This window comes from Myotis davidii, unplaced genomic scaffold, assembly GCF_000327345.1.
Source record: "Myotis davidii unplaced genomic scaffold, ASM32734v1 scaffold6, whole genome shotgun sequence".
NCBI lineage: Eukaryota > Metazoa > Chordata > Mammalia > Chiroptera > Vespertilionidae > Myotis > Myotis davidii.
In genome coordinates, this window is record NW_006383011.1 from 12,724,502 (window position 1) to 12,751,770 (window position 27,269).

Below are 27,269 nucleotides of genomic sequence, written 5' to 3' on the forward strand. Positions count from 1 at the left end.
AATATATTAAAAAAATAATTTTACTAGAGGCCCAGTGGATTCATTCCCTGGGGGGTTGGGGGGGTAGGGTAGGAGTTCTTCAGCCCCCTTGTGGTCAGTGCACATCATAGCAACTAGTCGTTCTGCTGTTTGGTCAATTTGCAAATTACACTTTTATTAGATAGGATAAGCATCAACTCATTAAGCTCTGGGTAAACTTGCCCCTCGTCACAAAACTGATAAGTGATGGAGTGATTTTTCTCCTATGATTCCCGAGCCTGGGTTCTTTCCCTCAGCACCAGGAACCAAGTCAAAGACAATGTATTCAGGCCCTGTGTTCATCTGCCCTTAAACTTGTCCTATAAGAAAAGTTGGCTTTCACACAGGACATTTTAAAAGAGTACTTTGCCCTATTATTTTTTGTATGTTCAATATGGTAGTTTTTAAAGCTCTAAAGGCTTTTTATTATATACTTTAATCATATTTAATGCAACTTACTAGAAAATATCTCACAGTTAAATAGAATATAACTTAGTTTTACTTTCTCAAATCCTTAGAGCAAAATCCTCCTTGGCAGATAATGCAGAGTAATCCCTTTTCACATGAAGTCTTTTCCCTTATAAATGTTTGCCTATTTGATAGGGAATAAGAATAAAAATATCTTTTGATGGACCTTCCATCTGTTCTTTCCCTCTCTGAGCTAAATCTGAATAGTGCTTTCCAAATGCTTAACTCTCCTTATTTTTACATGGAAATTATTACCTCTAGTTCAGGTAGACAGCAATGTTCAAAACTATTATACTCATGACAAAAAAAAAATGTCGTGCATTGTCCCGCAATTTATGCCAATCAATAATTTACCATTCAGGCGGATATTCCTGATAAAAATATCTGGAATGTCTCCTCCCTTTATAAAGGTATTTACAATTCAGCCTGAGCCAAACACCCTCACTTCATTTGCCATTCTTCTTCATGCCACCTTAGTTCTAGTCAAATTTCATTAATTGTTTGGTTTCTCACCTCAAAACTTTTACTCATATCCATCGCCTCACCTGGAATGGCTTTTCCCTGAATCCCCTAAATTTCAAACATGTCATCCTTCAAGTTGTTATCTAAGTTTACCTTCTGTATGAAATGTATCTCAACACTTTGGAAGTAATCTCTTCTTTTTCATTTTCATGGCCTTTTCTATGCCTTATAAGTCTTTGCATTGTGAACCACTTGTAACATATATCTCTGTCTTATTCATCTTGGTTTTCCTCAAAGCAATTAACAGAGAGCCTCACACATAGTAGGTCTTTAGTATGTTTTCTAATTAATGGTTCAATTAATTCCTCAGGGATTCCATAGCTTATTTTGCAAAGAACACACGTATTCTAAAATGTTAAGTAAGACTTTGAAATCCATCAATTAAAAAAATATATATTCCCCCTGGAAAAGTAACGATTTAGTCATATCTATATGACTTAATTCATGGAAGTATTTCTTTGAAAGTCTATGGGGTTGCCTACATACACATAAGTATAAAGGGAATGTGGTTGTCAGAGAGCAGAACAGGCAGCGCCAAGAAGGTGACGTGGGAATACAAGAACTCAGTGGCTGTCAGGGAGGTCTCCACAGACAACACCTGCAGCAGCATCCGAAAGTGTTTTGACGGCTTGGAGTGGCCATTCTGCTGAATAACTGAATATCCACAGAGCCAAGGTCCATGACCTTGAGTTCAGCAGATCTTTTTTGCTGAATATGATCTTATTCCGAGAGAAGTCAGATTATTCTTCCTGGTCGCCAAGAAAACCTCAAAGCTTTCAAACCACTTTGCGCTAAGAGATGCCTCAAATCTGCTCAGGCAGCCCACAGGATGCAAGAACCACAGAATGTACTTGAATTGCCTGGGAGCCTCAGACTTCCCATTCTGTGCAGAATTCTGATGTGTCTAGGTTGTATGCCAAGTATAAAAGGACTGTGGCCTGAAGTAGGAAAGGCTGAAGGGCCGCTTCTGTGCCTTCCTTGAATCTGAGCTAGAAGAAGAAGAAGAAAGGATTTGTTTGGGGGCAAGAGAATCGCGAGGCCTGCCATTGCCAAGGACATTCCATCTTGACCCGTCTGCCGACTCTTCCGTTTTCTCTCCTTTCAGCATTCACATAGTCTGCTTTTTAATTAGCCAGGCAAGCAACAGCCAGTGGGGGGAGTGGGGAAGAAACTCTTTGTTTTCAACCTGCAATACATGTAAAGAAAACACAAGCAGAAACTTACTAAAGGCTTTTGTGAGGAGGCTTTTAGTCAGCATTTGCCTTCGCTAAAATCCTGAGCCGATTGTTTATCAAAGCACAGCAGCAAGAAAAGCAAAAATCAGCCCTTTGTGCATTTGTCTATTAGAATGAGGAAGAAGGACTTAGACATTTAAAGTGTCAGCCCGCAGTGTACAGAGACGTGCCAGTGTGTGAAAGAAAGATGGGCCTGTCAAGGCGGCATTGTTGATGAATGGGTGTCAGCTCTTCTTGTTAACTGTATCAGGACTAGCTCTTGTTCTGCGTCTTTCTCTATATACTAGAGACCCAATGCACGAAATTCGTGCATGGGTAGGGTCCTTAGGCCTGGCCGGCGATCAGGGCCGGCAGGGCGATTGGGGGGCCTCCGCTGGCACCCACCTTGGCCCCCCTGGCACTACCTGCTCACCAGCCCCACCGCCTGATTGTCTCGCTGCCACCACCAGTCGCCTCCCTCTGCGGGAGGCAACCAGCAGGGCAATCGGGGGGTGGGGGGGGACAGCACCCACTCACGGGCCAGCCCCACCCCCCACTGCCAGTTACCTTCCTTTGCAGGGCAACCAGCAGGGCGATAGGGGGGCGCCCTGCTGGAACCCACCTTGACTAGCCTGGGGTCTGTGAGCTGGGGGCAGCTCCTGCATTGAGCATCTGCCCCCTAGTGGTCAGTGCACATCATAGCAATCGTTCTGCCGGTTGTTCTGCTGTTCAGTCAATTTGCATATTAGGCTTTTGTTATATAGGATTATCTATTTTCCCCCAGGACTTTCCTTCTGTGACTTTCTTTTCAGAGTAGAATATCCTTTTTTTTTTTTTTTTTTTTTTTTATCCATAGTGGGATATATATATTCAGCTTCAGGTTTAATTCTAACCAGCAAATAAAAAGCACAAGTTTTTAAGGATTTGGAACATTTTTCTTCTTTGAACATTTGCATTAGGTTTCTCAGGAAATACTTGAACCTTATATATTTGTATAAGTAAGTTTTGGGGACTGGCTTCATTTTTTTCTTTTTTGAGTTTAAAAAGAATGAAAACAATTGAATTCAACTAAGTAGGGGTTTCTATACATTTGGCTAATGGGATTAAGTGATAGCAAGATATGTATGTCAGATCAGCACAGGGTTTAGCTTTTCATACTATGCAAAGAGCTTGAGTACTCATTGATGTGATGTTACATAGAGATTAACTGTGATCAAAAGGCCTAAAGTCAGTCAGATGATGCATTCTTGAAGAAAAGAGAGGAAATGCACTTGTGTTCCCAATTTATAAGATAAAGTATTCCAACTGCTCATTAATTAATCAAGCAATATGCACATGTAAAGCAGTACTATATATGGGCATAGATAAAGTGTAAATTATACCCCAATGAGCCATATAACTTTGATACATTATTATAATTAAATTAGTACACTTATAGGTGCACAATTATTACACAATAAGTAATTGCCTAAGTCATAGCTCTCTAAACACTTGATTCTCACCATGTCTGCATGATGTCAGCATGTTAGAATCACCTGGGAAATATCTGAAAATCTCAGTGCTCAAACCATACACTGGACCAATTAAATGAGAATATTAAGGTGTGTGTTGGGAGGGGACCTAGGCATCAATATGTTTCTAGGCTCTTTAGGTGATACCATTGTGATGCCAAGTTAAGAATCACTATGAATATTAAGCATTTTGTTATATCACCTCAGCCAGACATACCTAATTAGTCAGTAATTAGCATATTGTCAACATAGTTATATGTATTCAGTTTCCTTTTATTTTTATTGTAAAATGATGTAGTTTTTTTCACATGAGCAATACTGTAGACTTAAAATTCATTGTCTGTTTTGGAGGAATATCTGAACATTTGAGTCATATGCTTTCATTATAATGCTATATATTTTTTAAAAAACTACAAAATTCAAATTTTATTATGAGAAAGTTAACAGAATTATTGCAAATATGGTGAGGGAGTCGAAATAATTATTTCACTTTGAGATTATAGCTGAGAAAAATAATATTAATATTTTTGATCATATGAAAACTATAAAGCTAAAATCTTATATATTATCTCTCAGAATAATAAAAATGAGATATCTGAGAAGGAGATTAAATTAGGGATGAATACCGTGTTTGAAAAAAACCTGACTGTTCTATATTCTTCAAAATGAATATATTCTTCCCTTTGTAACTTCAAAGGTGTCCATTCAAACCCATGCAAAACAGTATTAGAAATGCGAGAGAAGGTAGAAAAGGCATGGAACTCAGACACAGAGATCCATATTCTAGTCTGAGGCGTTGGCAAACTAAGTGGTTTTTGTGAAATTTCTTAAATTCTCTGGGTCATAGTTTTCTTATCACTAAAATGAAGTTAATTTGAAACAATTTCTATTCTTATAAAATATAAATGAATGCATTGCACATAGAGAGCTGATGTATTGTGTAACTTGGGTAACTGGGAAGAAATGTTTGAAAGCCCTTGAATTAGATTGCTTTAACTTTTATAGTTTTATGAATTGTTCATGGAAAAGGCATGTAGTTGGGGAATGGAGGTGGAGGCTACTTATTGGTAGCATGGAATATAAAACATTTCATATATTCTTATCATATGGTGTCAAGGCAAATGATCTTTAGAAAGAAAAGACTTATTTCAAAAGAGCATTTGGTTTACTTGCAATAAGTAGGGGAGGGGGAAGCATTTTCAGCCTATGAATGTGGATATGTATCCTCTCCTTGAGACCAGAGAACTCTCACTGTGAGGAGTGAATGGATGTATAGTTAAGTATGGCTGCTGATTCAAGAGGTGGCATTATGCAGTTTGGCCAGAATGTTCTCTCGCCCGATCAGATTACTTCCAAAACTAAAAAGTGAGAATGCACTTTGCTTTTTGATTGCTTAGTTTTATTTTATCACACTTTTTGTGCTCACTGTTTGTTGGGAAATGGGTTCTTTCTAGGGAAAGTAAGTTGAGGAAAGTCCTACTACTTTACAGAAAACATTGAGTTTCAAGCTAAGCTGGTTATTGGAAGAAGTTAGGAATTAAAAAAAAAAATAAGAAGGAAGTATCAATAATACCACCCCATGCTTATTAAATTTTGACTTAAGACAATGGGTGTTACAAATATGCTTTTTTAAAGGTTTTTTTGAGATGACTCTGCTGGCTAGCCCTATTTGGGATCAACTGGTCTAGAAATTCAGTTTCTCATGCCAACTTTACATATGCCCTATACTGTAGGGCCTATAGATACCAGAGAAGATCTCATAACCTTTATAGGTCTCCCTCTTCCAACTCTAAAGTTTATATTTTGTGATTTACTGTGATGTTTTGATAAAGTTTCACAATTCAAATAAAATTAGTCTCAAATGAGCTAATGTCTTTTTTTTTTCTTTTACAATGGGCCCTAAGACCTAAGTTTATAACATAGGTAAATCTAAAAAGGAAATCGTAACAATTCTTTACATCCTAGAAAGGATGCTCTTTTAGTATTAGGTCCTAACATTAACTTGTTGGCAATGCCAGGAGTTAGTGAATGAGTAAGCTGTCCTGTCTCAATGCTCCCCCCACGCCTGGGATTTATTATCCTGCCACCCCCTCTCGCCCACCATGCCAATCATAACAGCCTGATCTGAGAGTACAGACCTCTAACTAACACAAGCTGAGCTAATCAAATTGCTGTCAAGTTATATGAGTGGTGCGACCCCAGAGGAGACCAGGAACTCTACTGTGAGGAGCTGAGACATTCCACCTGTTTATTCCTTTCCAAGACTGGCTGGTTCAGTGATTGCTCTATTCTGTGAGCTATTTCCAAACTCTTCCTGATAAAATCTGTGTGTTTACACTGAGGCTTGACCTCTACTTGTGTTGGGAAGAAACAAAGCTGCACGGAGTACATGTTACATCATGAATTAACTTCTTTCCTGTGTATCTAGAAAGTGCTAGTTTTGTACCATCCAGGGAGAATTAGGAAAAGGGTATTTAAATCAGATGAGGGACCTGGGATGAGAAATGCTGAGCTGGACAATGTTGATTTCCAATGTTTTCAACACAACTGTGATAGATGGGATGAGGGGATGTTATGGAAAGATCAGTGTGTAATTCATAACAATTCCATAAGCTTTATGTTATAGATCCTCATGTTTAAAAAGTCTGAGAGTGTGGCGTAACAGGCCAGATGTAACCATTGTAGGACACTATGCCACAGTCACTTACCTGTGGTCATATAGCACCAACCATAAAGTGGGGAACTAATTAATGGCTTCTAATTAATTTCAAATTAAGCACCCTATCCATAGAAAACTGCTATTCAGTATTGACTGATGCTTCTATACTTCTACTGGAGAAATGTGTATGATCCCAAATTAATTAATATAAACTTAAAGTAAGTAATATTCGCTTTCTCTTAAAACATTATGTTATTCTAGGAATTACATTTATGTGGATAAATACCTTAAATTTGGTAGAATTAAATGTTAAACGTATTCTTTTAACACCCTAGCATACATAGAAAATCTGCCAAAGGTATTTTGGGGTAGCTAAGGAAGAAAGGTGATCAGAACAGAAAGTTTCTTTCTTACAGAGTATGACCAAAACATCTTTCCATGTCCCTTTGTTTTTCTCAATCCTTACAGGTTAAGAGGAGAACTAGCTGTGGAAGCCCAAAGAGACAGAGGTTGCTATAAAAATCCCCTTTTAAAAGCAGCAGCCATCAGAAATCTTGAAAGACATTTTAACTCTAGTATGTTGCCTGGTTTTGACAGCAGGAAAACAATAGAGCTTAGCCCAGAGTTGAGCCTCAGTAAATGTTTATTGAATGAATCAATAAAGCAGTGGCTCAATAAATCAGGAATGTTATAGAACCATAGAATTTTAGAATTAAGCACTGGAGGCCACTTACCCCAGCTATGTGACTTTTCTAGGGAGAAAAATGAGACCCAGTGGGGCTAAGTCGGGTGGCCAGGCCAGAGAGCTGAAAAGTGGCTACATAGAAGCCAGTGTTCAACTCTGCTCATTCTTAACTCAAGGTTTTTTCCTGAGAAAATGAAAAATAAAATTTAAAAAGCACAAAATTCTCATGAAATCATTTTGCAAATCATCTAGGTACAAACCTGATTAAAAGAATGAACTATTAACAGAGATGTATTTTCCTCTCTTTGTGCTATTTATAACACTTCCGTTTCTTTATTACTCCATGAACCTTAATTAACCAAAATTTTCCCGAAAATTAGGGTGTTGAGCATAATGATATAATAGTTAATAAAATATTTTGCTAAAAAGCTGATTTAAAAAAACCTGCTGGATAATCCTTTAAAATGTAGTATTTACTTTAATAATGCTTATAATAACTGATCATGGATTGCCCATTATATGCCCAGTATGAATTTAAGTACATAATGGCACATTCAGAGAAATATTGACTAGAGTCCCCTGAAACAAAAGAATTTAAGTAACCTCCACTTTATAAAGAGAATCTCCAAAAACCGACCAAGTTTCACCTCATCACTTAGTAGAAGACAGCAACACTGACCCTTCAACCATTCCTAACATGCTGTCCTTCTCCCCACCTCCCACCTTCTACCTCAGCATTAAGGGACAGGGAGTAGGGGGAAAAGTCATTAGGTCCTAGGCCCTGTGAAAATGCACTGTTCAAGGAGAAGTGTGCTTCCTTTGCCCAACCTAATTGGGGAAAGACACTACTGTAGAATGGCATGTAGAGCCTGCATCCGTATGCCTGCAAAAAAAGAAGTCGGCAATCTATGTTCTGACCCATGGAAGTGCATGTGTCAGACCTGCTGACTTGCCCTGTGCCTTTCTGGGAAGGGCAGAAGGGAACTGGCAGGGCGGAAAGAGGCAACAGGGGTATAGCCTACACTCTCAGCATTTGGCGTAGCCAGGATAACTACAATCCTAGGGGCCAAGCAGACACTCTGCTTAGGCTGGGGCTTGAGCCATCTGGCCAGTATTGCTCACAAGGAGGCCACTTGCTGGGCCAGAGGATTACAGTAGCCAGACGCTCTGGGATATTATGTGAAGACTGGCGCTGAAGGATGAAGCAGGTTGAGACACATGAATCTCTCTCTCTCTCTCTCTCTCTCTCTCTCTCTCTCTCTCTCTCTCTCTCAATGCAAGAAGGGCTAAAACTTAAGGCAGGTATTAAGAAGATACCTAGATGCTTACCACATCCTTCCCCTCCTCTTCGACTCTGACAATGAGATGAGGGATAAGGTTTATATCTGTTGTTACTTTAAAGTTATAAATTAGCCAAAAGTGGCCAGAAACTTAGTGATTCTACATAAGACATTGCACACTGGTTAATGCTGGACTATTTAGGGAATTATTTTCCCCTGGTATCTTATGATCTGTGCAGAACTGACTGGTCATGAGCCCAGACAGGCATAGAGGGGCCTATTTGGTTCATAGCACTTGTAGTTACTTAAACAAATGCAAATCATTTGCACAAAATAATTGGAAAATTGTACTAAAGTTTTGGACCATATCCCGGGTTACTTTTTGGAAAAATACGTTCAAGTTTAAGATGAATTTAGTTTTGGTCATGAATTAGAGGCTCATTTGTGACATAAGGAAGAGCATGAAATTGGAATGAAGAGGGCAAGGTTATATGTTGATTCTACTACAATTAGTTTTGTGACCATAATTTTACCTGTTGGGCCCTCAGTATCTTCATCTAATAAATGAAGGCAGTGGACTAAGCAATATCTAAGTCTTCTTTAGCTTTCATATTTAATCACTTCAAGGATACCATCAAAAGTATGCCTATTTTGTGGAGTTATCTGATGGATATTTGGCAACTTTTTTCCAGATTGGTTGCCTTGAGATGTACCTAATTTGAAACGAACCCTTGAAGAATTAATATTTTCTAAACCTTGATTTCTTTGTAGTAATATATTGATTGTTTTAATTTATAAATTACATCACATTGTGGCACGCAAAGCAATGCTATTTTCTATTACACTTCTTAGGGACTGAGGATTTAACCTGATGTGATTTTCAATAGGCAGATTTTCCTTTTGTTTTCCTAAACCTGCTTTATCTTTACAGTTAGAGATAGAAAGGCCTTATTATTTATTTAATAATGTAAACTTCCAGTGTGTACCTTTGTTTAGTTAAGAATGTTTTGGCAAAATAGTCTTATGTATTTGACTTCTAGAGTAGAAAAACAAATGAAGCAAGCCTCTGCCTCAAATGTCTGTTTTTGTTTTGTTTCACATGTTGATCTTAGTTTCTGGCTTGTGTTTGAACACAACCTTAGAATCACATGAATATAGTAAAACCTTACAAAACTGTGTGCTTTGAGTTTAATATATGAAAAGCAAGAACAATAATGTAGGCCTATTTCTTGGTATAGGAAAACAGCCTGAAATTCTTCATGTATATAGGGACAGCGGGACGTCTATCTAGCCTCCATCCATTGGTGAAGAAGTTCTGTCAACTTAAAAGTTGTGTCAATAGTCAAATTAATGAGATTTTACCCCATGCATGATAGGAAGGGGCATTGTCCTGAGAATTAATTTCTATGTGAATTCAGAAGTCGCTTAACCTCTCTTTGTCTAACATTCCCTTTATAAAATAGAAATCAGTGGTGCTTTTTGTTGAAAAGGATCCATTTGTTCAATCTACCATCCAAGATTGAGCACCTTCTATCACATCCCACTAAGTAGTTCAGTTACATAAGGTTAAGTCCTTTAAGTGATGAGAAATTTGTTTTCTATCAAATGGAATGCTCTATGTATGGGTAACTCTGATGGAAAGTATTCCTCATAATGAGAGATATTTTTCATAGCCTTTATGCTTTGATTCTATTTATACCCCTGCTTCCGTACAGAATGGAATTATTCTTCTAAAGGACATATTTCCTGATATTTGGAGATGCTGTCATTTTTACCCTAAGTCTTTTCTTCAGAGAGTTCTTTACCTTACATAATCTAGAAGCCTTTTATCATCTTAGCAGATGTCCACATACATTCCAGCTTGTCAAGTAGAAGTATAACAGTCATTAGCTGACCAGCACTAAGATACAGGACCATCCCTCTTCTAATATTGTGACGAATGTAACCCATACTTATTACATGGACTTTTTCAGTGCCTTGATCATTTGATGGTTCATATTCTAAATCCTCCAAAGACTTTGCTTTACTTCTTTTTCTAAAATAAAATACTGTTTTAATAATTTCAGAGAGGAAGGAAGAGGGTGAGAGAGATAGAAACATCAATGATGATGTTTCTACTGGGGTTGAGCCCCCAACTCCTGGAAATGTGCCCTGACTGGGAATCAAACCATGACCTTCGGGCTCTTGGATCGATCCTCTACCACTGAGCCACACCAGCTGGGCAATTTTGCTTTACCAGTATTTTTGTTGTGTCTAGGGACTCGTGTTTCCTGTATAGTATTATATTTTTATAAATATAACTTACTCAGTTGAGTGGTTTTTGGACCAGAGATTAGAACTCATATTTATTCCCATCAGATTTAACTTTGTTAAAGTCAGCTCATCCAGTCAACATTAAAAGAAATTATAGAATTCCAATTTCTCCGTTGAACTTTCCCTCAGAAAATTAGAAAAAATAAAAACTATGCAATTTTATCTAAGCTATTGGAGGATGGAAATTGAATAGAATAAAAATACAAGATCACCGTATTAGATTTCTTCCTCCAATTTACAGGAACATAAAATAAATTAAAATAGATTATTAAATAAATGCTCCAAGTTTTTGAAGTTTATTTTTTAATGTTTCTCTAATTCTACCATAACATTGCTATGATTAATAATAGAGATTCCCTTCATCTTAACATTGATCCATTGATCAATACATTTAGAGTATGGTCCTTCAAACAATTATAATTATATCCATGCAGCCTAATATATTTCCTCTAAATTTTATGAGGGTATTTTGAAGAACAAATTATATTAATGGATATTACTATTCATTGGAAAGTTTTTTTAAATGCAACATCATTTATATTATTAGTATTAGTTTTTAAATATATTTTTATTTATTTCAGAGAGGAAGGGAAAAGGATAGAGACATAAAAACATCAATGACGAGGGAGAATCATTGATCGGCTGCCTCTTGCACTGGGAATTGAAACCACAACTCAGGCCTGTGCCCTGACCTGGAATTGAATCATGACCTCCTGGTCCATAGGGTGATGCTCAACCACTGAGCCATACCAGCTGGGCTATATTTTTCGTTTTTATTAATAAATGCAGCATTGATGGGAATAGTATCTTGCTCATCACCCTATTAATGAGGAAGAAAATATTTTATCAGATTAATTTGTTTTATTCTCAATTATCCAAATTACTTAAACTTTTTATTGAAATATAATACTAGGAAGTGAACATATCATAAGTTTAGAGCAAAATGTTTTTTTTTTTCAAATTGAACACATCCATCACCAACACCCAGATTAAGAACAGAATTTTACTAGAACCCCAAAAGTTCTCACTAGGACTCCCTCCATTTCTACCAAGGCTAGCCATTATTTTGACTTACAATAGTACAGATTAGTTTTGTTTAGTTTTAAAATTTTTATATACACAAAATCATAAATACGTTCTCTTTTGTGTCTGGCTTTCTTCCTCAACATTATTATTGTGAGATTTACCCATGTATCTGGCATGTAGTAGTTGTAGAGCATATATTCTCATTGCTGATTAATATTCCCTGGTGTGATTACTCTCCAATTTATTTATTCAATCTACTATTGATTGTATTTCAGTATTTTTCAATTTTTTTATTATAGATAGCGCTACTGAAAAAATTCTGATGATCTTTGTATACATTTTTGTCAGATGTATACTTAAAAGCAGAATTTCTGGGCCATAGGAGAACATATATTCAGCTTTAGAAGATATTGCCAAACAATTTCAAAAATTAGTTCCCACCAGTAATTTAAGAGAGTTCTAGTTGCTCCACATTCTCACAAACATTTGGTACTTTTTGTCTTCTTCATTTTATTATTTTTAGTGAAATATATTGATATTTTATTGTGGTTTTATTTTTATTTCCCTGAAGACTAATTAATAAAGGTGAGCATCTTTTCATGTGTATGCCCTTTTATCATGGAGGGTCTGTTCAACTATTTTGTCTATTTTTCCTGTTAATTTGCCAAGTCCATTTTTTCTTATATAAATTATTAATGTATCCTAGATATAAATATTTGTTGATTCTATATTGCTTTGGATCAAATGTGTCTTTGATGTTTATTGTTTTAGCATATATTAGACGTGATCTAGATATTTGGAATTTGGGCTATTTTCCAATTGACACAGACGCATTCTTTAAGTGTAACAGTAAAGCATATATAACTATTGTGCTGCTATTTGCATATGACATAACACAAAACTTACAGTAACAGATAAAGAATTGGAGAAAACATATTATATCGTGGAAAGTAGAATGATTTATGTAAAACTGAAATAATAGCAATAGTAATAATATAAATAATGTTGGATAAAAACTTTTCAATGATTATATATTACATCTTCTTTCATGAAAAAGAACATTATGTCTCATTTATTATATTCTAAGGCAATGGCATATTCTACAGAGTGAATATTTCCAAAATTGTGTGGGTGCATTTAATGCAGATCTGAATTACCCAAATTTGAAATGAAACAATACAAAAGGTGTGATACTATATTTTCATTTTTGTTAGAAGGAATATCATTGTGTTAAAATATCTTAAAAACTTGCCATCTAATGAACTGCAAACTCTGTTTAACATGATTCCCTTTGACTCTGCCATATTATCTAGCAAACAAATCTTTTGTCAAGATTCATCCCAACTTACGCAGATTTGGAATGATATGAGGTCACGTGGATAAAATGCTACAGCCTTTACTTAGACCAAATCTCTTCAAGTCTCCAAACTTTGTTTTTCATTACTTAAGGGTAGTCAGAAGGCTGAGGTCTCGCCATGCTTCGGTTACTGGCACACTTTCTGAATTTGGCAAGTCATTCGGATTTCACGGCCTCACTTTCTTCATAATGTAAATTAAAGATTTGAGGTGGACCTCTAAACCTCCCCGTGGCTCAGGGCTCTGAATACTCACTGGGGATGAAAATTTTATAAATATCATCTTCAGATAAGAGGACCACGATATATCATGTATGTACATGTGTATATGAACCCAAATTCAATTGACTACCTGTCATCTAATGATCAAAACTATGAGCAGAGAGTAGTCCATTGAAAGAACTAGGGAATGTTATTTTTATTGATCATGGTAACCATTTTCTAAGGACTGAGACCTTTATAAGATGTAACATTCCCACAGTAATGCATGGTGCCAAATAGCATTTATTATAGTCGGTCAGTTTTCATCTCAGCAGCAGTCTCATCGGCAGAAGACAAGAATTATTGTTTATTCACAGCTTTTCCAAAACCTGGAATTGTCCAGTTTTTAAAATTGTTTTTCTCCATGTTATGGCTATGAAATTATATCTTAATATAGTTTGATTTGTGCCTTTTCCTGGAGACCCATAGGATTGAGGATCTTTTCATTTATTGATAGGATATCTATCTATTTATAGATAGATATCGCCACCATTAGAGTGAGACTTCTTTTGGTATATGAAACCTCCAGTGGGCATAGTAGAGAGGCTATATTACCAGTGAAATGGATTAAGATTCTTCAGTACCACTTGGAGTTTCATGTTTACAGTTTAGCAGACACTGACTCCAGACCATCTCAGTTTTCTTGGCACAATGCCATAATTGCCCAGGATGTTGAGGGAGCTTTTGGCTCACACTCTTCCTTTGGTTAAACTCATTTCATCTGTGGGACAAGACAGCTCTTTCCAAATAGCCACATTTCTGTTTGATCTGTATAGCATCTTGTGGGATTCACATTGTTACTCCTACATATGGTAAAGTCTGAATATATAGAAAATTTTGATACTTCGTTTATATGCTATCCCCATAATGGTCTGCTGGAAATTCCTGCCAGTTTCATAAAAGCCAGCCCTATCATCTGTTTGATGAGATTGGGGAATGAACCAACAATCCAGCTGACTCCATTAAGTTTTCTATCACTGCTCCCTTTATCCAGGGAGAAAAAAAAAATGCACATGATCTATAGGAAATCTATTTACTCCCAGACCAAATTCCATTTCTTTTCTTTGCTTTCCCCTCACCTGATACTTCGTTATGGTTTCTCAGTGATGAACACATTTGGCTCTTCACTGAGAAGATCTTTGAATATAAACATCTTACTAAAAATTAAAATAATGCCTCAGTTGGATGGAGAGAATGTTGCAATGCGTTGGAAACCATTGTTGCCAGCAGAGTAGAACCATCCCATATGCATTTATGGTACCTGATTCATGCCCTGGAGATATCGCAGACCTACTTCTTTCTGATCAGAGCTCTTGCAGTGATACTTAAAAATTAATTGAATTTTCAAGAATGTCAGATTTAGCTACTGTAGTTAATGGCCCAATGGCTGAGGAGGTTGATTGGATGGTATATACTGCCACCTACAGTACTTTTTGACTTTCTTTGACAGGGCTGGCATCAGTCAGAAATGTTTATAAGCCAAAGAGTTAATTTGCAGACTGATGATTTTTTTTTTCTGTTGTGATCTGCTGACTTACATAGTCTATTGCTTTACTTATGCACGTATGTATCTGTTTCCCTCTAGGAAAAGAAGAATATATTGCCACTTTCAAGGGATCTGAATACTTCTGCTACGACTTGTCTCAAAACCCCATTCAAAGCAGCAGCGATGAAATAACTCTGTCCTTTAAAACTCTTCAAAGGAATGGACTGATGCTTCACACTGGGAAATCCGCTGATTATGTCAATCTTGCCCTGAAAAATGGAGCTGTCTCTCTGGTCATTAATTTGGGATCAGGGGCCTTTGAAGCGCTAGTGGAGCCCGTGAACGGAAAGTTTAATGATAATGCCTGGCATGATGTGAAAGTCACCAGGAATCTGCGTCAGGTAACAGCGCAGTGGATAAGAGAGTAACTGGCTTTGTTTCTCGCTACAGCTGTGTGTGTGGTACTTGGAAACCCTAAGGACATGCTCCAGGGCTCCTCAGAGTCGCTTACGAATTAGCTGTGTTTTTTTTTTTTGTTTGTTTGTTTTGTTTTGTTTTTCTTTTGAGATGAATCTTCCTGCCATACTTGAGCAGGGGCATATCTAGAAAGTTCTGGGGGCCCAAAGGCTATTTTGATACAGCGACATAGGACAGTTTCCCAGAGGGCTGCAAGGATATCTCTGCGACCTGCCCTTCCTGTGATGTGTGTGGTTTTGTTGTGTTTTTTGATTTTTATTTGTTTGATTTTAAATTATAGTTTTCATGGTGATCATTTGGAAGCATGCACATTGGGGTCATTAAATCACAGTTCCTTTTTTGTAGTCAATAAACATGTGTTTGTGATCGGGGATTGTATCAATCCCTACCCCCTCCCCACCCCCCACCTTTTAAATGGGGACAAGAAAAATCCCTGCGGGGGGGGGGGGGCGGGGGAAAGTGACTTTAGGAGTTTACATATCTCCTGAAGAGTCTGTTTATGAAGTTATCTATTTTTTTATTTTGTTTTTAGAACAGACACTTTTAGTTTAACCCAAATGACTCCCGAGAGGCCAGTTCACATTCTAGGTTCCATTTCTATTTAATTGTATTTAAAAAAAAAATCTTGGAGAAGTCTAAATACAAGATTTTGATCCATTCTGTAGTTAATCTATGGGTCCTCATATACTGTATGTTTTTAACTGAGACATATTATTACAGTATATATAAATATATATATATATATATATATATACCCAGATGAAAGTGAGTAGATTATGCTTATATATTGAACATGATAAGTTTTGGTTATCATTTGAAATTCATGAAATTACAATGTGTCGTTTGTGAAGTGTTGACAGTGACTAATTTTCTGCAGTCCATACTGATCTCAAACTAATATCCTTAACATATTTGTTGTTTCTCTGAACAGTTGCAGAGTGATCGATTGTCTCGGGTTTTCCTTTCCTAAAACAGCCCTCTCTTTCTGAGCTGTTAACTATCTAACCTTTTCTTTCCCACTTCGGAGAGGCTTAGACTAGCCAAGGGAGAGAAGGCAAGGGGGATTGTAGGATAGCAGCGGTAGCCGAGCTAAGGCAGACAAGTGAAACTGAAGGATTCCCGTGATCTCCCCGAGCACCTGTCAGAGGCCTGATTGGCCTGCAGGGGGCCCTGCAGGCATCACACCGGCCTTGGGAGGCGGTCACCCACCCTCAGAACAGCTGTAGAACCTGGACTTCCGATAAGTCTGTCTCTTTGGTTTTCCTTTCTTTATTCCTTCTCTCAGATACTCACCAAGAGACCGGAGGCTCATCTGAGAGAAACACAGAAGGAAGGGTGGGGCTTGAGGAGCCCACTTTCTAGATTTGCCTTTGCTCAGGTTCCAGAGACAGCGATACAGCGACATAGGACAGTTTCCCAGAGGGCTGCAAGGATATCTCTGCGACCTGCCCTTCCTGTGATGTGTGTGGTTTTGTTGTGTTTTTTGATTTTTATTTGTTTGATTTTAAATTATAGTTTTCATGGTGATCATTTGGAAGCATGCACATTGGGGTCATTAAATCACAGTTCCTTTTTTGTAGTCAATAAACATGTGTTTGTGATCGGGGATTGTATCAATCCCTACCCCCTCCCCACCCCCCACCTTTTAAATGGGGACAAGAAAAATCCCTGCGGGGGGGGGGGTGCGGGGGAAAGTGACTTTAGGAGTTTACATATCTCCTGAAGAGTCTGTTTATGAAGTTATCTATTTTTTTATTTTGTTTTTAGAACAGACACTTTTAGTTTAACCCAAATGACTCCCGAGAGGCCAGTTCACATTCTAGGTTCCATTTCTATTTAATTGTATTTAAAAAAAAAATCTTGGAGAAGTCTAAATACAAGATTTTGATCCATTCTGTAGTTAATCTATGGGTCCTCATATACTGTATGTTTTTAACTGAGACATATTATTACAGTATATATAAATATATATATATATATATATATATACCCAGATGAAAGTGAGTAGATTATGCTTATATATTGAACATGATAAGTTTTGGTTATCATTTGAAATTCATGAAATTACAATGTGTCGTTTGTGAAGTGTTGACAGTGACTAATTTTCTGCAGTCCATACTGATCTCAAACTAATATCCTTAACATATTTGTTGTTTCTCTGAACAGTTGCAGAGTGATCGATTGTCTCGGGTTTTCCTTTCCTAAAACAGCCCTCTCTTTCTGAGCTGTTAACTATCTAACCTTTTCTTTCCCACTTCGGAGAGGCTTAGACTAGCCAAGGGAGAGAAGGCAAGGGGGATTGTAGGATAGCAGCGGTAGCCGAGCTAAGGCAGACAAGTGAAACTGAAGGATTCCCGTGATCTCCCCGAGCACCTGTCAGAGGCCTGATTGGCCTGCAGGGGGCCCTGCAGGCATCACACCGGCCTTGGGAGGCGGTCACCCACCCTCAGAACAGCTGTAGAACCTGGACTTCCGATAAGTCTGTCTCTTTGGTTTTCCTTTCTTTATTCCTTCTCTCAGATACTCACCAAGAGACCGGAGGCTCATCTGAGAGAAACACAGAAGGAAGGGTGGGGCTTGAGGAGCCCACTTTCTAGATTTGCCTTTGCTCAGGTTCCAGAGCAAACTCTGAATTGGTAGCTCAAAGGACACCGTAGCCGTTCAGCCGGGGTGCATGTGTGGCAGGACAGATTAAACACAAACCCATTCGACTCATTTTATGTGTCAGGATCTTTGCTTTGTTTCATTGCAGTAATCTGTGACCCTAAAGTCCATCAATATGACCGAAGGAAGTTTTGGAGTTGAGGAGGAGTCCTTGTATGCTGTAAAATTGAGTAGCAGGGCAATGCCAACCGATTCCTACGAATTTGCTGGGGCTGGGGAGGGCCAGGGCGGGGGGGGGGTCACTTATGGGCATAGGGTGGCAGTGGTCAGCTGATGAGCTTCAGGCCTTTGAATCCCTTCTAAGCTTTTTAAAATGTCTGTCAGATATACTCAGGGAGACAAAGGGAATGTTGCCATATGTCTGTTTCTGTCTGGTAGCAAGTTATGAACAAAACTGGCAGGAAAAAAATATTTACCTCTGCGGGAGGCCTATTTGTTAGTCTGCTTTTTTCTTGTAAAATTTTTTTGCCCTTTTTCTATGTTACTAACATGCTTAATAACTAACATGTCATTCATGGAATGTTTCATTCTACTAACCGTTACCTGAATCAAAAAAAAAAAAATGTACTAACATGGTAGAGACCATCATATTTTTTAAGTAACGATCGTTATTCTGTTCACAGTTTTTAATTTCCTTTCTCCCCCCTTCTCCACAAAGCACTCAGGCATTGGACACGCTATGGTAAACAAACTACATTGTTCGGTAGATATCATTCTAATTGTTTCTTATTTTGGGTTTGCCGTGTGTTTTCTTTCTTTCTTTTAACTGTAGACATCATTAACAAAAGAGGAACTGCGGTTGGTACTCTTCTGCTTACTTTGACCTCCTTCTTTTCATCCGTTGTGGACCTTCTTATTTTTTACCTGTTCCTGTCAACTTCTGTTTTCCAACCTCACCTGTAGGGGGCATCGTTAACGTTTCGAACGTTTTGCATCCAGCTGTGGTTAACACGGGATCAGACACATGGTGGCTGGCCGGAGTGACCGCAGGCTCAGCCAGTCTCTAACCATTCATGACGCATGGCATGCACACTTGATTTGGGAATGTTGGAGATGCCACACCCACTCATCTTTACGTCATCACAAAGCAGTTTTTTTGTTTGTTGGTTGGTTTGTTTCCCCTTTGGTTCCCCCCCCCCCCGTTTTCTTTCCTTCCCTCTCGGAACCGTACTGTCCCCCCTGCATGTGCGCATCGGGCGTGCCGCTTCCACGGGTGGTTTTGCCTTCCCTCCCCTCCGGCATGGGCGCAGGCACTTGCATGCACAACCGCCGCTCAGTAGTGCCCAGAGTGACGTTGCTGGAAATAGCTTGTGCCTTTTATGTTAACCAGGTGCACGTTGTGATTAGTTAATAACGGACGACTAAACTTTACTAATATGTACACCAGCAAAACTAACCTAGGAAGCATTTTACTAACACCATTTTTGTGTCTGCTCAGTAACTTTTGAGTTGCAGTAGGGACGATGCTGACACAGTAGTTCAATCACCAGTTAACTCTCTAACTAGCTTAGCTCTCTTAGGGCTAGTTGAATAGAATCCAAGATAAACCTCAAACAGACATGAAAATGGGTTCCGCTATAGGTCTAAAAAAAAAAAAACAACAACAAAAAAAAAAACAGAAAAAAAAATAAGAACAACAACAAAAAAAAGCAAAATGAAAAAATAAAACAAAACACAAACAGGCATATCCCAGGATGACAGTATCCAGGTCTGAGTATAGCGTGTCCTTTCCCTGTGCTTTGTTATCTAGGTGACAATCTCAGTGGATGGGATTCTTACCACAACGGGCTACACGCAAGAAGATTACACCATGCTGGGTTCTGATGACTTTTTCTATGTCGGAGGCAGTCCCAGCACAGCAGACCTCCCAGGGTCGCCAGTCAGTAACAACTTTATGGGCTGTCTCAAAGAGGTAAATATCGCCGCCACCACAATCGCTTCCCAATTCATGACCTCATCATTTCAGATCTGGATTGAAAGCACGTTTGCTGCAGACCTGATGTTTGTGGCGTCCATGGACACAGCCTTAAGTTCAGGATTCTACTGCTGTGTATGTAGGATCGGGGGAGGTGGGCAGCTCATAGGGCATTGTGAAGGAATGAAGTTCCTCTTCTGAAGTAGACGGTAATTCACAATTAAGATCTGCCTGGGCAGCTGCATAATAGCTATAAAAGAAAGTCAAACCCAAAGAAATGCGGTGTCTGGAGTTCAGGGAACTGCTTTGCTCATTTTTTACTTAAATGCCTTGGGCGTTATGTATACTGTACAGTCCTGTTTGAGCATTACTGGAAAAAAGTTAGGCTACAAGAGAGAGACTATAAAAAAAATGAGTCTATATGATGAAACAGTTTTGTTACGACATATTCAATGTGTTCTGATGGAAGTAAAGCTGTTTCATTTGTGACTGGATGAGCTTACTTGATGTTTACTTGACCAACTCTCTCAGGATAAAAGATATCAGTCACTTCATCCTCATCCTTCTCTGCCATTAAGTGCTGTAACTTTTGATGGGATTGGCACTTGTTGGGGTATGAGCAGAGAAAGATCACAGAGTTCTTGAATTTCAATTTGTGTGAATATTTTCCCATAAGAGCTGCCTGTTTTTATTTAGCTTAACCCAGTTTCTTGTGGCTTCTGCAGCCAGAGGTTCCTCTTGCTTCACTGAGCTGAAGTTTGATGGTGTAGACCAAGCATGACAAACTTAAAGGCTAACATGGGCCAAATAAACGAGGCATGCAGCCCATGGGCCAAGACATGCTTGGTATAGACCTCTAAAATGTAAAGTTCAATAACTGAATTTATTACGGGTTAGCTGTGGGTGTTGTTGATAAGCAGTGACATACTTTGAATAATTTAAAAGAAATATTCTAATCATATAAACTTGATTTGGGCAAGCATCAGTGAAAACCAGTCACTGCTGAGGTCATCCTCACTTGTTTTCCATTTATGTGAACTCACTGGCGTGGCACTGCCCAGCAAGTAGTGTATAGAAGAGTTCTAAGGTGGATTAGAAATGCTATAGTTTTAACAAATGCAAGGAGATGTAATTCTGACGGGCTGGATCTAACCATACTTTGTGGTGGGAGGGATCGATTCTTTCCCAGGGAATAACTTCTACTCTTTAAAAATATATAGTATGAGTCAGGATTGTGTTAATCTCTGTGGACATAATAAAATGATAATTATTATAATTATTATAATAATGTTATTGACATTTTTTGAGCTCTTATTTTGTGCCTGATACTATCCTAAGAGTTTTACAGGGATCTCCACAATATAGGTGGTAATTTTATTATCTGCATTTTCAGATAAGGAAACTGAGGTTCAGAGTAGGTAAGTTTCTTGAGCAAGATCTCATGTAAGAAGTATTGAGGCCTAGGGCTTAATCAGGGAAGTAGGATGTCAGAGTCTTTTGTGTTCTTAGCCCATAATGTACTGCGTCCCAACAAAAATGTATGTTAGGGTTCTTGCTGTAGGAAAGTGTACAAACCCTTAAGTTTGCTTGAGAACTGTTTTTTAGAAATGTGCAGTAGACTGTGAGGAATGGGGTCTTAAATTGTGTGGCCCAGTTATACCCAGTGGAGTTCCAAAAGAGTGAAATGAGAGAGACATCTGGTACACAGAAGAGTAAGAATATGAAAGTCTTGAAGGATAATTGTGGTTTGGATAGGCAAGAGATAGAGAAAGTATTTCTAGTTGGGAGGAACATGGTAAGAAACATAATTTCAAAACATCAGATGTTTGAAACCCCCTCTGGTGATGGGGATTGGGGTTGGAGAAAGAAGCAAGCCACACCCACGTTACTTCCTCACGTTCACTCACAGCAGGCCAGCTTACCATCAGCCCCTATGTCCTGCTTATCTATAGGAAGTTAGTCCCCACATGGACTGGAAAAGGGAGAGGGAATCCATGGATCTCTAGCTAAAGAGCCCTTTCAGGTATCCTGTAAGAACATGAGTATTTCTGCAGTCAATGCCTGAGCTTAGCTGAACCTCACTGTCTGTGGGCGGGGCAATTGTGTATGTGTGTATGAAGCTACAGTGAATTGCCTTAAGCTAAAATTGCAGTTTCAGATTAATGTCTTTCATGTTTAAATGATAATGAGTAGTCCGCACACTTTAGAATTAATCTTTTTTCAATTGGTCTTTCAACTGACAGCAAAAAACAAGTCAGGTGGTCTCTCCGATGGCACTACACACTTTAGAATTAATCTTTTTTCAATTCGTCTTTCAACCGCACACATAAAAAACTCAACAGTAAAAAACAAGTCAGGTGGTCTCTCCGATGGCACTTAATTGGTAGCTACTAAATCCATGCAGTGAGGGTTCACTCATACTATTGTCTTTTTATAGGTTTGGGATAGCTATCACTCCTCTTTAGTGATTGGGCACATCCCACATCTCTCTTCCACAGCCTGGGGCATGTGTTTAGAGCAAGTGCTGCCGTCGTTTTGATGTGTAATCTCTTGCACTTTATTTCCTCCCAACACACTAGAGGGTGGAAGGATGCAGGCAAAATCAGCCTATAAATCAAAACAGACCTCACTCAAAGGGCTTTCAGATGGTTCATAGCTTCCATCCGTGTCTGAATGACTATTTAGAATGCCCTGCTCTTCCTAACTCTGAAATGAAATTGTGACAAAGTATCCTAGATTTTGAGTTAAATCACCTTGTTTCAGATAGCCGAGCTTTGTATTATTACTGAAAAGACAGGAACATGCCCATGTTCACTCTCATCACATCTCTCTTAACACTCAGCCCGTGGAAGCCTTCCTGAACTCTGTTGGGCTTTCTGCCCTGTCTCACACTGCATGTATAAACCCTTAATTATGGTTTCATTTATGGCCCATAACATTTTTTTTTCAATCTAGTACATAATCCCTCTTAGGATGACCAATCCTGGGGGAGACACTCATAGCACCTGTCTGAAGACAGAGAAGAAATTTTGGAGTGTTGAATTGAAAGGATCCTGTAAATCATTCTTCCAGTCCAACCTCCTTATTTTGGAAATGGGGACACTGAGCTAGAGAAGTTGCAGACCAGTCAAGAGCAATGAGGGGGTAACAGGATTAGAACACAGAATCCTGTCAGATAAAATATAATACTTGAATGGCTGGCTCTCTTTCATTGTAAAGAGTGGCACTCAAGGTACAGACTTAACAATGTCTTACCACTATCATGTATTCACATCTTCACTCTTAAAAGATTAAAGTTAAAGAAGAAATCATTCTACATAGTGAAACAATTAGGGCTTTATATATATATGGCATTTGGTAATGCCTATTTGAAATAAGACTTGGTTTGCATGTAGAGCAACCAACCCTTATTAAGAATATTATTTTTTTGGGGGGGGGGTGTTAAATTTCAAAATAAAGTAAAATTAGTTCAACAAAATCTAACCTGGACTTTATACATTATACTTTGTTCAAAATGAGAGGGAAATTTGAATGGCCACGAATTTATAATGGAGGATCAAAGCAGTTTTTTAAAACTTATATTTTTATTATAAGTACATGGAAAAACCTTTGGATAAATGTTTGAGCTACTGCAAATTACTTTCAAAGGAAATAAATTTAAGAGAAAACAGGAAATTTTTAAATAGTAAATTACCATTATATACAGCCCACATCTATGAAATTTTTAGAGAATAATACACCTTTAAAAATTATGCTATTTCAATCTGTTGTTTACAAAAGCAATACCAATGCTCTGGCAAGAAACATTTGTTTATATTTTAATTGCATTTTTATAAAATTGAATAAAAGCTATAATATATGTTCCTTAAGAATTATTCATCATTTTGAATTTAATTTAATTTTCCCAACAAGAAGTTTTAAGTGACTATTATACCACAAGAGGGAATTGGTTGACCCTGCAAAAAGATAAATGGCATCTAAGTGGGATGCTTGGAATTTATTTGAAGACATCTACAGACCTGTCCATTCACCTTAGACTACTTGGAATACATTGTTCTATATAAAAGTATCAGAGATGATTTCTAAGATGCTCATTATAGAGATTTTTAAAAAATCCTCAGAGATGGAGGAACATTTCACTAATATGTATTTCTTCTGAATATTTTGGCCATGAGGACTTGGTGCTGTTAGAAAATGACTTACAAGTAAGGGTCATGCTGCTCTCTCATTAATCTTGCCTTAGAATCTCTTGCTACATGCATTTCTTTGTGCATCCAAAATGCTTTGAAACATCTATTTCCCATCTGCAGAGTGAAGTTTATTTAATACCAGAGGCCTGGTACAGGGATTCATGCACCCGTGGGATCCCTCAGCCTGGCCTGCACCCTCTCACAATCCAGGACCCCTGGGGGGATGTCAGAGAGCCGGTTTTGGCCTGATTCCTGCAGGCCAGGCCGAAGGACCCCACTGGTGCATGAATCCATGCACCTGGCCTCTAGTATGCGTATAAGATCTTTGGTTAATCTCTTCCTGCCCCCCCCCCTCTGAGATTCATTAGTCTGTTCCATGTCTCCATGCATGTGCGTTGAGCCTCTGCCCCCTGGTGATCAGTGTACATCATAGCTACTGACCAGTCAGGTGGTCAGGCAGTTGCTTAGGTTTTTATATATATGGATCATTTATTAGGAGGAAAAATAAAATTGAAGAGGCATGAAAGGATGGCACTCAATAAAACAACATAGAATTTTGTATTTGAAGTTTGCTTTTTAGCCATATATACCTGCTCCCATCCTTTGAGTGGAGACACTGCCTGTGTGAGGCAATTTAGAATCCTGTCACTAAATGTTGCTTGGGATGAGCCTAAGAAAGGATTCTAGAAGAAAAAAAAAAGCAAGTGACGTGCTAGGGAGAATTAAATCCCTACTGAAAATTTCATCAAACTAATTAGATCAGCTCAGCCTTTAATTACTCTGAGAAACTTTTAGCACTAAAAATTTGGAAGATGCTATGAGGTGGATGAGGTTCAGAAAACATGCTCTTATGTAAGCATTTTCCCCGACGTGAAAAAATAATTGCTCATTGTATGCTATTAGTGTGGTCCCCTTTGCCTTATGCAGCAGTAACACTTTAATTCCCACAGCGTACCAGTATTAGCACTGGGAAAGAGGTGCCATATTTACTGTGTGCAAGTACTCCTTAATCCCTGTTTTTCTTCTTTTGGACAAAAGAGAACTTTAGGAAATTGTGAAGGCTTCTTAATTTACCCCTTCTGTGGTGGAACTAGCTCCTCAAATGTGGGTCCTCAGGTGTCCTTCTGTTCGCTTATTTCCCTTGTTGCTCAAACAGGAGTAGAATCCTGTAATTTACATGTAAGAACAAAAATCCAGTGCAGAATTTGCATATTACGTTACTTTTCCTGGAACTTTGGGAGGTAAGGAGATGTTCACTGGTGTCTATAAATCATGAAGCATGGGGGGATGGAGAACTTTTTTAGTTGGGGGGACCTCTTGACATAGGCTCCAAGGTCAAGACTAAGCACATTTCTCCCCAGCTTTTCATTTCCTCCAGGCTCTTCCTTCTTGGGGTTCCTGATACCTAGTGATACTTTCCCCCTTTCTTCTTGTTATGTTGCCATGGTTTATATGTCGGTAGGTAGCATATTACAGTTTATTTACATTGATGTTTCCACAGGCTTCATTCACTCTTAGAGAAAGATCATTGCTTTATGCATTCCAAGCTCACTTCTTCCTAGACATTTCATACAGGTCCACATATTTTTGCTCACCATTTTGTGATATAACTAGGGATAATATTATCGTAATTATGTTTGGTAAAATATCTCACTTGAACTGTTTTAAGATAGGTTTTGCTAATGGCCCACAAAATGAATGGATTACAAACCAAACCAACAATACCACAAGGGAATTCGCCTAATACAGGGACTCATGCAATGGCTCTGGCTGCCTTCCTAGAGGCAGGGCCTTGGCTTAGTAACTCATAATATAAGAGAGCCTGGTTTAGCCCAGCTGGGCTGGAGAGGAGAGAAATTGGCCTGTAGTGTTTTGAGCAGTTCACAATAAATAAATTTTCTCCATCTGATTTAAAACACAGAAGATGGCAGTTTGCTTTTAAAACCAACCAGAAAGCAAACTGGAGTTTGTGGGCAGTCAAAGAATTTGACAAATTCTTAGGTGCCACTAACCTGATTAATGATAGGTCCTGCCTGCTTCCTTTTGGATCTTGAACGTACTGAAATGTGTTTCCAGTCTCCTGCTGTAATAAAGTGCCAGCACCAAAATGCAAGCTGAGCTCAATTACCTTTGCCTTCTGTCCTTTGCAGGACAGCAGACCACAGCTATTGTAAAGTCAGAAAGCCTCCTTTCATTTTAAGGGTGTCTCCCCAAGAACCCCTGCGATATAATAATAATAATAATAATAATAATTAATAATAATATCCTCATGTGTAACTGAGGACCCTGAGATCTCAGCAGAGCACCTGTCTCTCTCTGAGTGGTGGGATTGGACTTTCGCCTTGGTTTTCTATCTGAGTGGAGTAGTCCTGCTAGCTGAGAGCCCTATCTGAATCAGATCATCCAAATAAACTCCAGTAACATAAACTCTGTTACTAATTGTGCCTATGGTCACACCAGGCACTACACAAAGGGGTGTTAAAAGTCAGAGCTGTTGCTGAAGGAGTAAGGGAGTTGGTACATTCCAGAGTAGCAATAATAATATATTAAGTATTTTCTATTTCTCGTAATATCTACAACATCTAGTGTGTTACCTAATAAGCATGTGCCTAAGGTCATCGGCAACACAGAAAAATTAACAGTTTACTTGAAAAAAAATAGATTAATGGAACTGTGTGAAATAATTTGATATCTGGCATTTCAAACATAGCAGCAAGGGAGTCAGAGAAGAGAAAAAAATTTTTTTTGCATGTGGACTTATAGCATTTTAGTTTTATTAATACTTTACATAGATGGGTACACTATAGCTTTTTCAGTGCTTTGTATACTCAAAGGTAACACTCCAAGTGCGGCAATAGTTATACATGACTACTATCCCTATTTAACACGTGAGGATGTAGAGATAGGAGGTAATGGACTAACTAGGTAACTGACCTAAGGGCAAATAATTACTCAGTAACAGAGCCAAGATCTGAACCTGAATAACTTGACCTTCAACTGATAACTGAAAACTAATAATTCTTGCCTTTAACTGCCGCTCTATTTTGATTTTTCTACTCAAAGTGTAATCTCATATCTTTTTCCTTATTCTCAATATTTTCATAAAGGTAAAGTTATATTAAATGGACTTTATAGGAACCTATGAGGGGAAAGAAATAACAAAAATGCAGGCTAGATTGCTAGGATGTTGGAGAAGAGAAGGCCTAATCGGGGGCGGGGGCTGGG

At 38.3% G+C, this 27,269-nt stretch overlaps 1 protein-coding gene across 1 annotated transcript in view; it reads left to right on the forward strand.

Annotated features, from left to right (window-relative positions):
* NRXN1 (neurexin 1) overlaps window positions 1-27,269 on the forward strand; it is an 889,774-nt gene that overhangs the window by 259,202 nt on the left and 603,303 nt on the right. Inside the window, exons 4-6 of the mRNA XM_015557923.1 lie at window positions 14,898-15,199; window positions 18,598-18,621; window positions 19,690-19,851. Coding sequence (XP_015413409.1) covers window positions 14,898-15,199; window positions 18,598-18,621; window positions 19,690-19,851 — 488 coding nt within the window. The remainder of the gene's footprint in view (window positions 1-14,897; window positions 15,200-18,597; window positions 18,622-19,689; window positions 19,852-27,269) is intronic.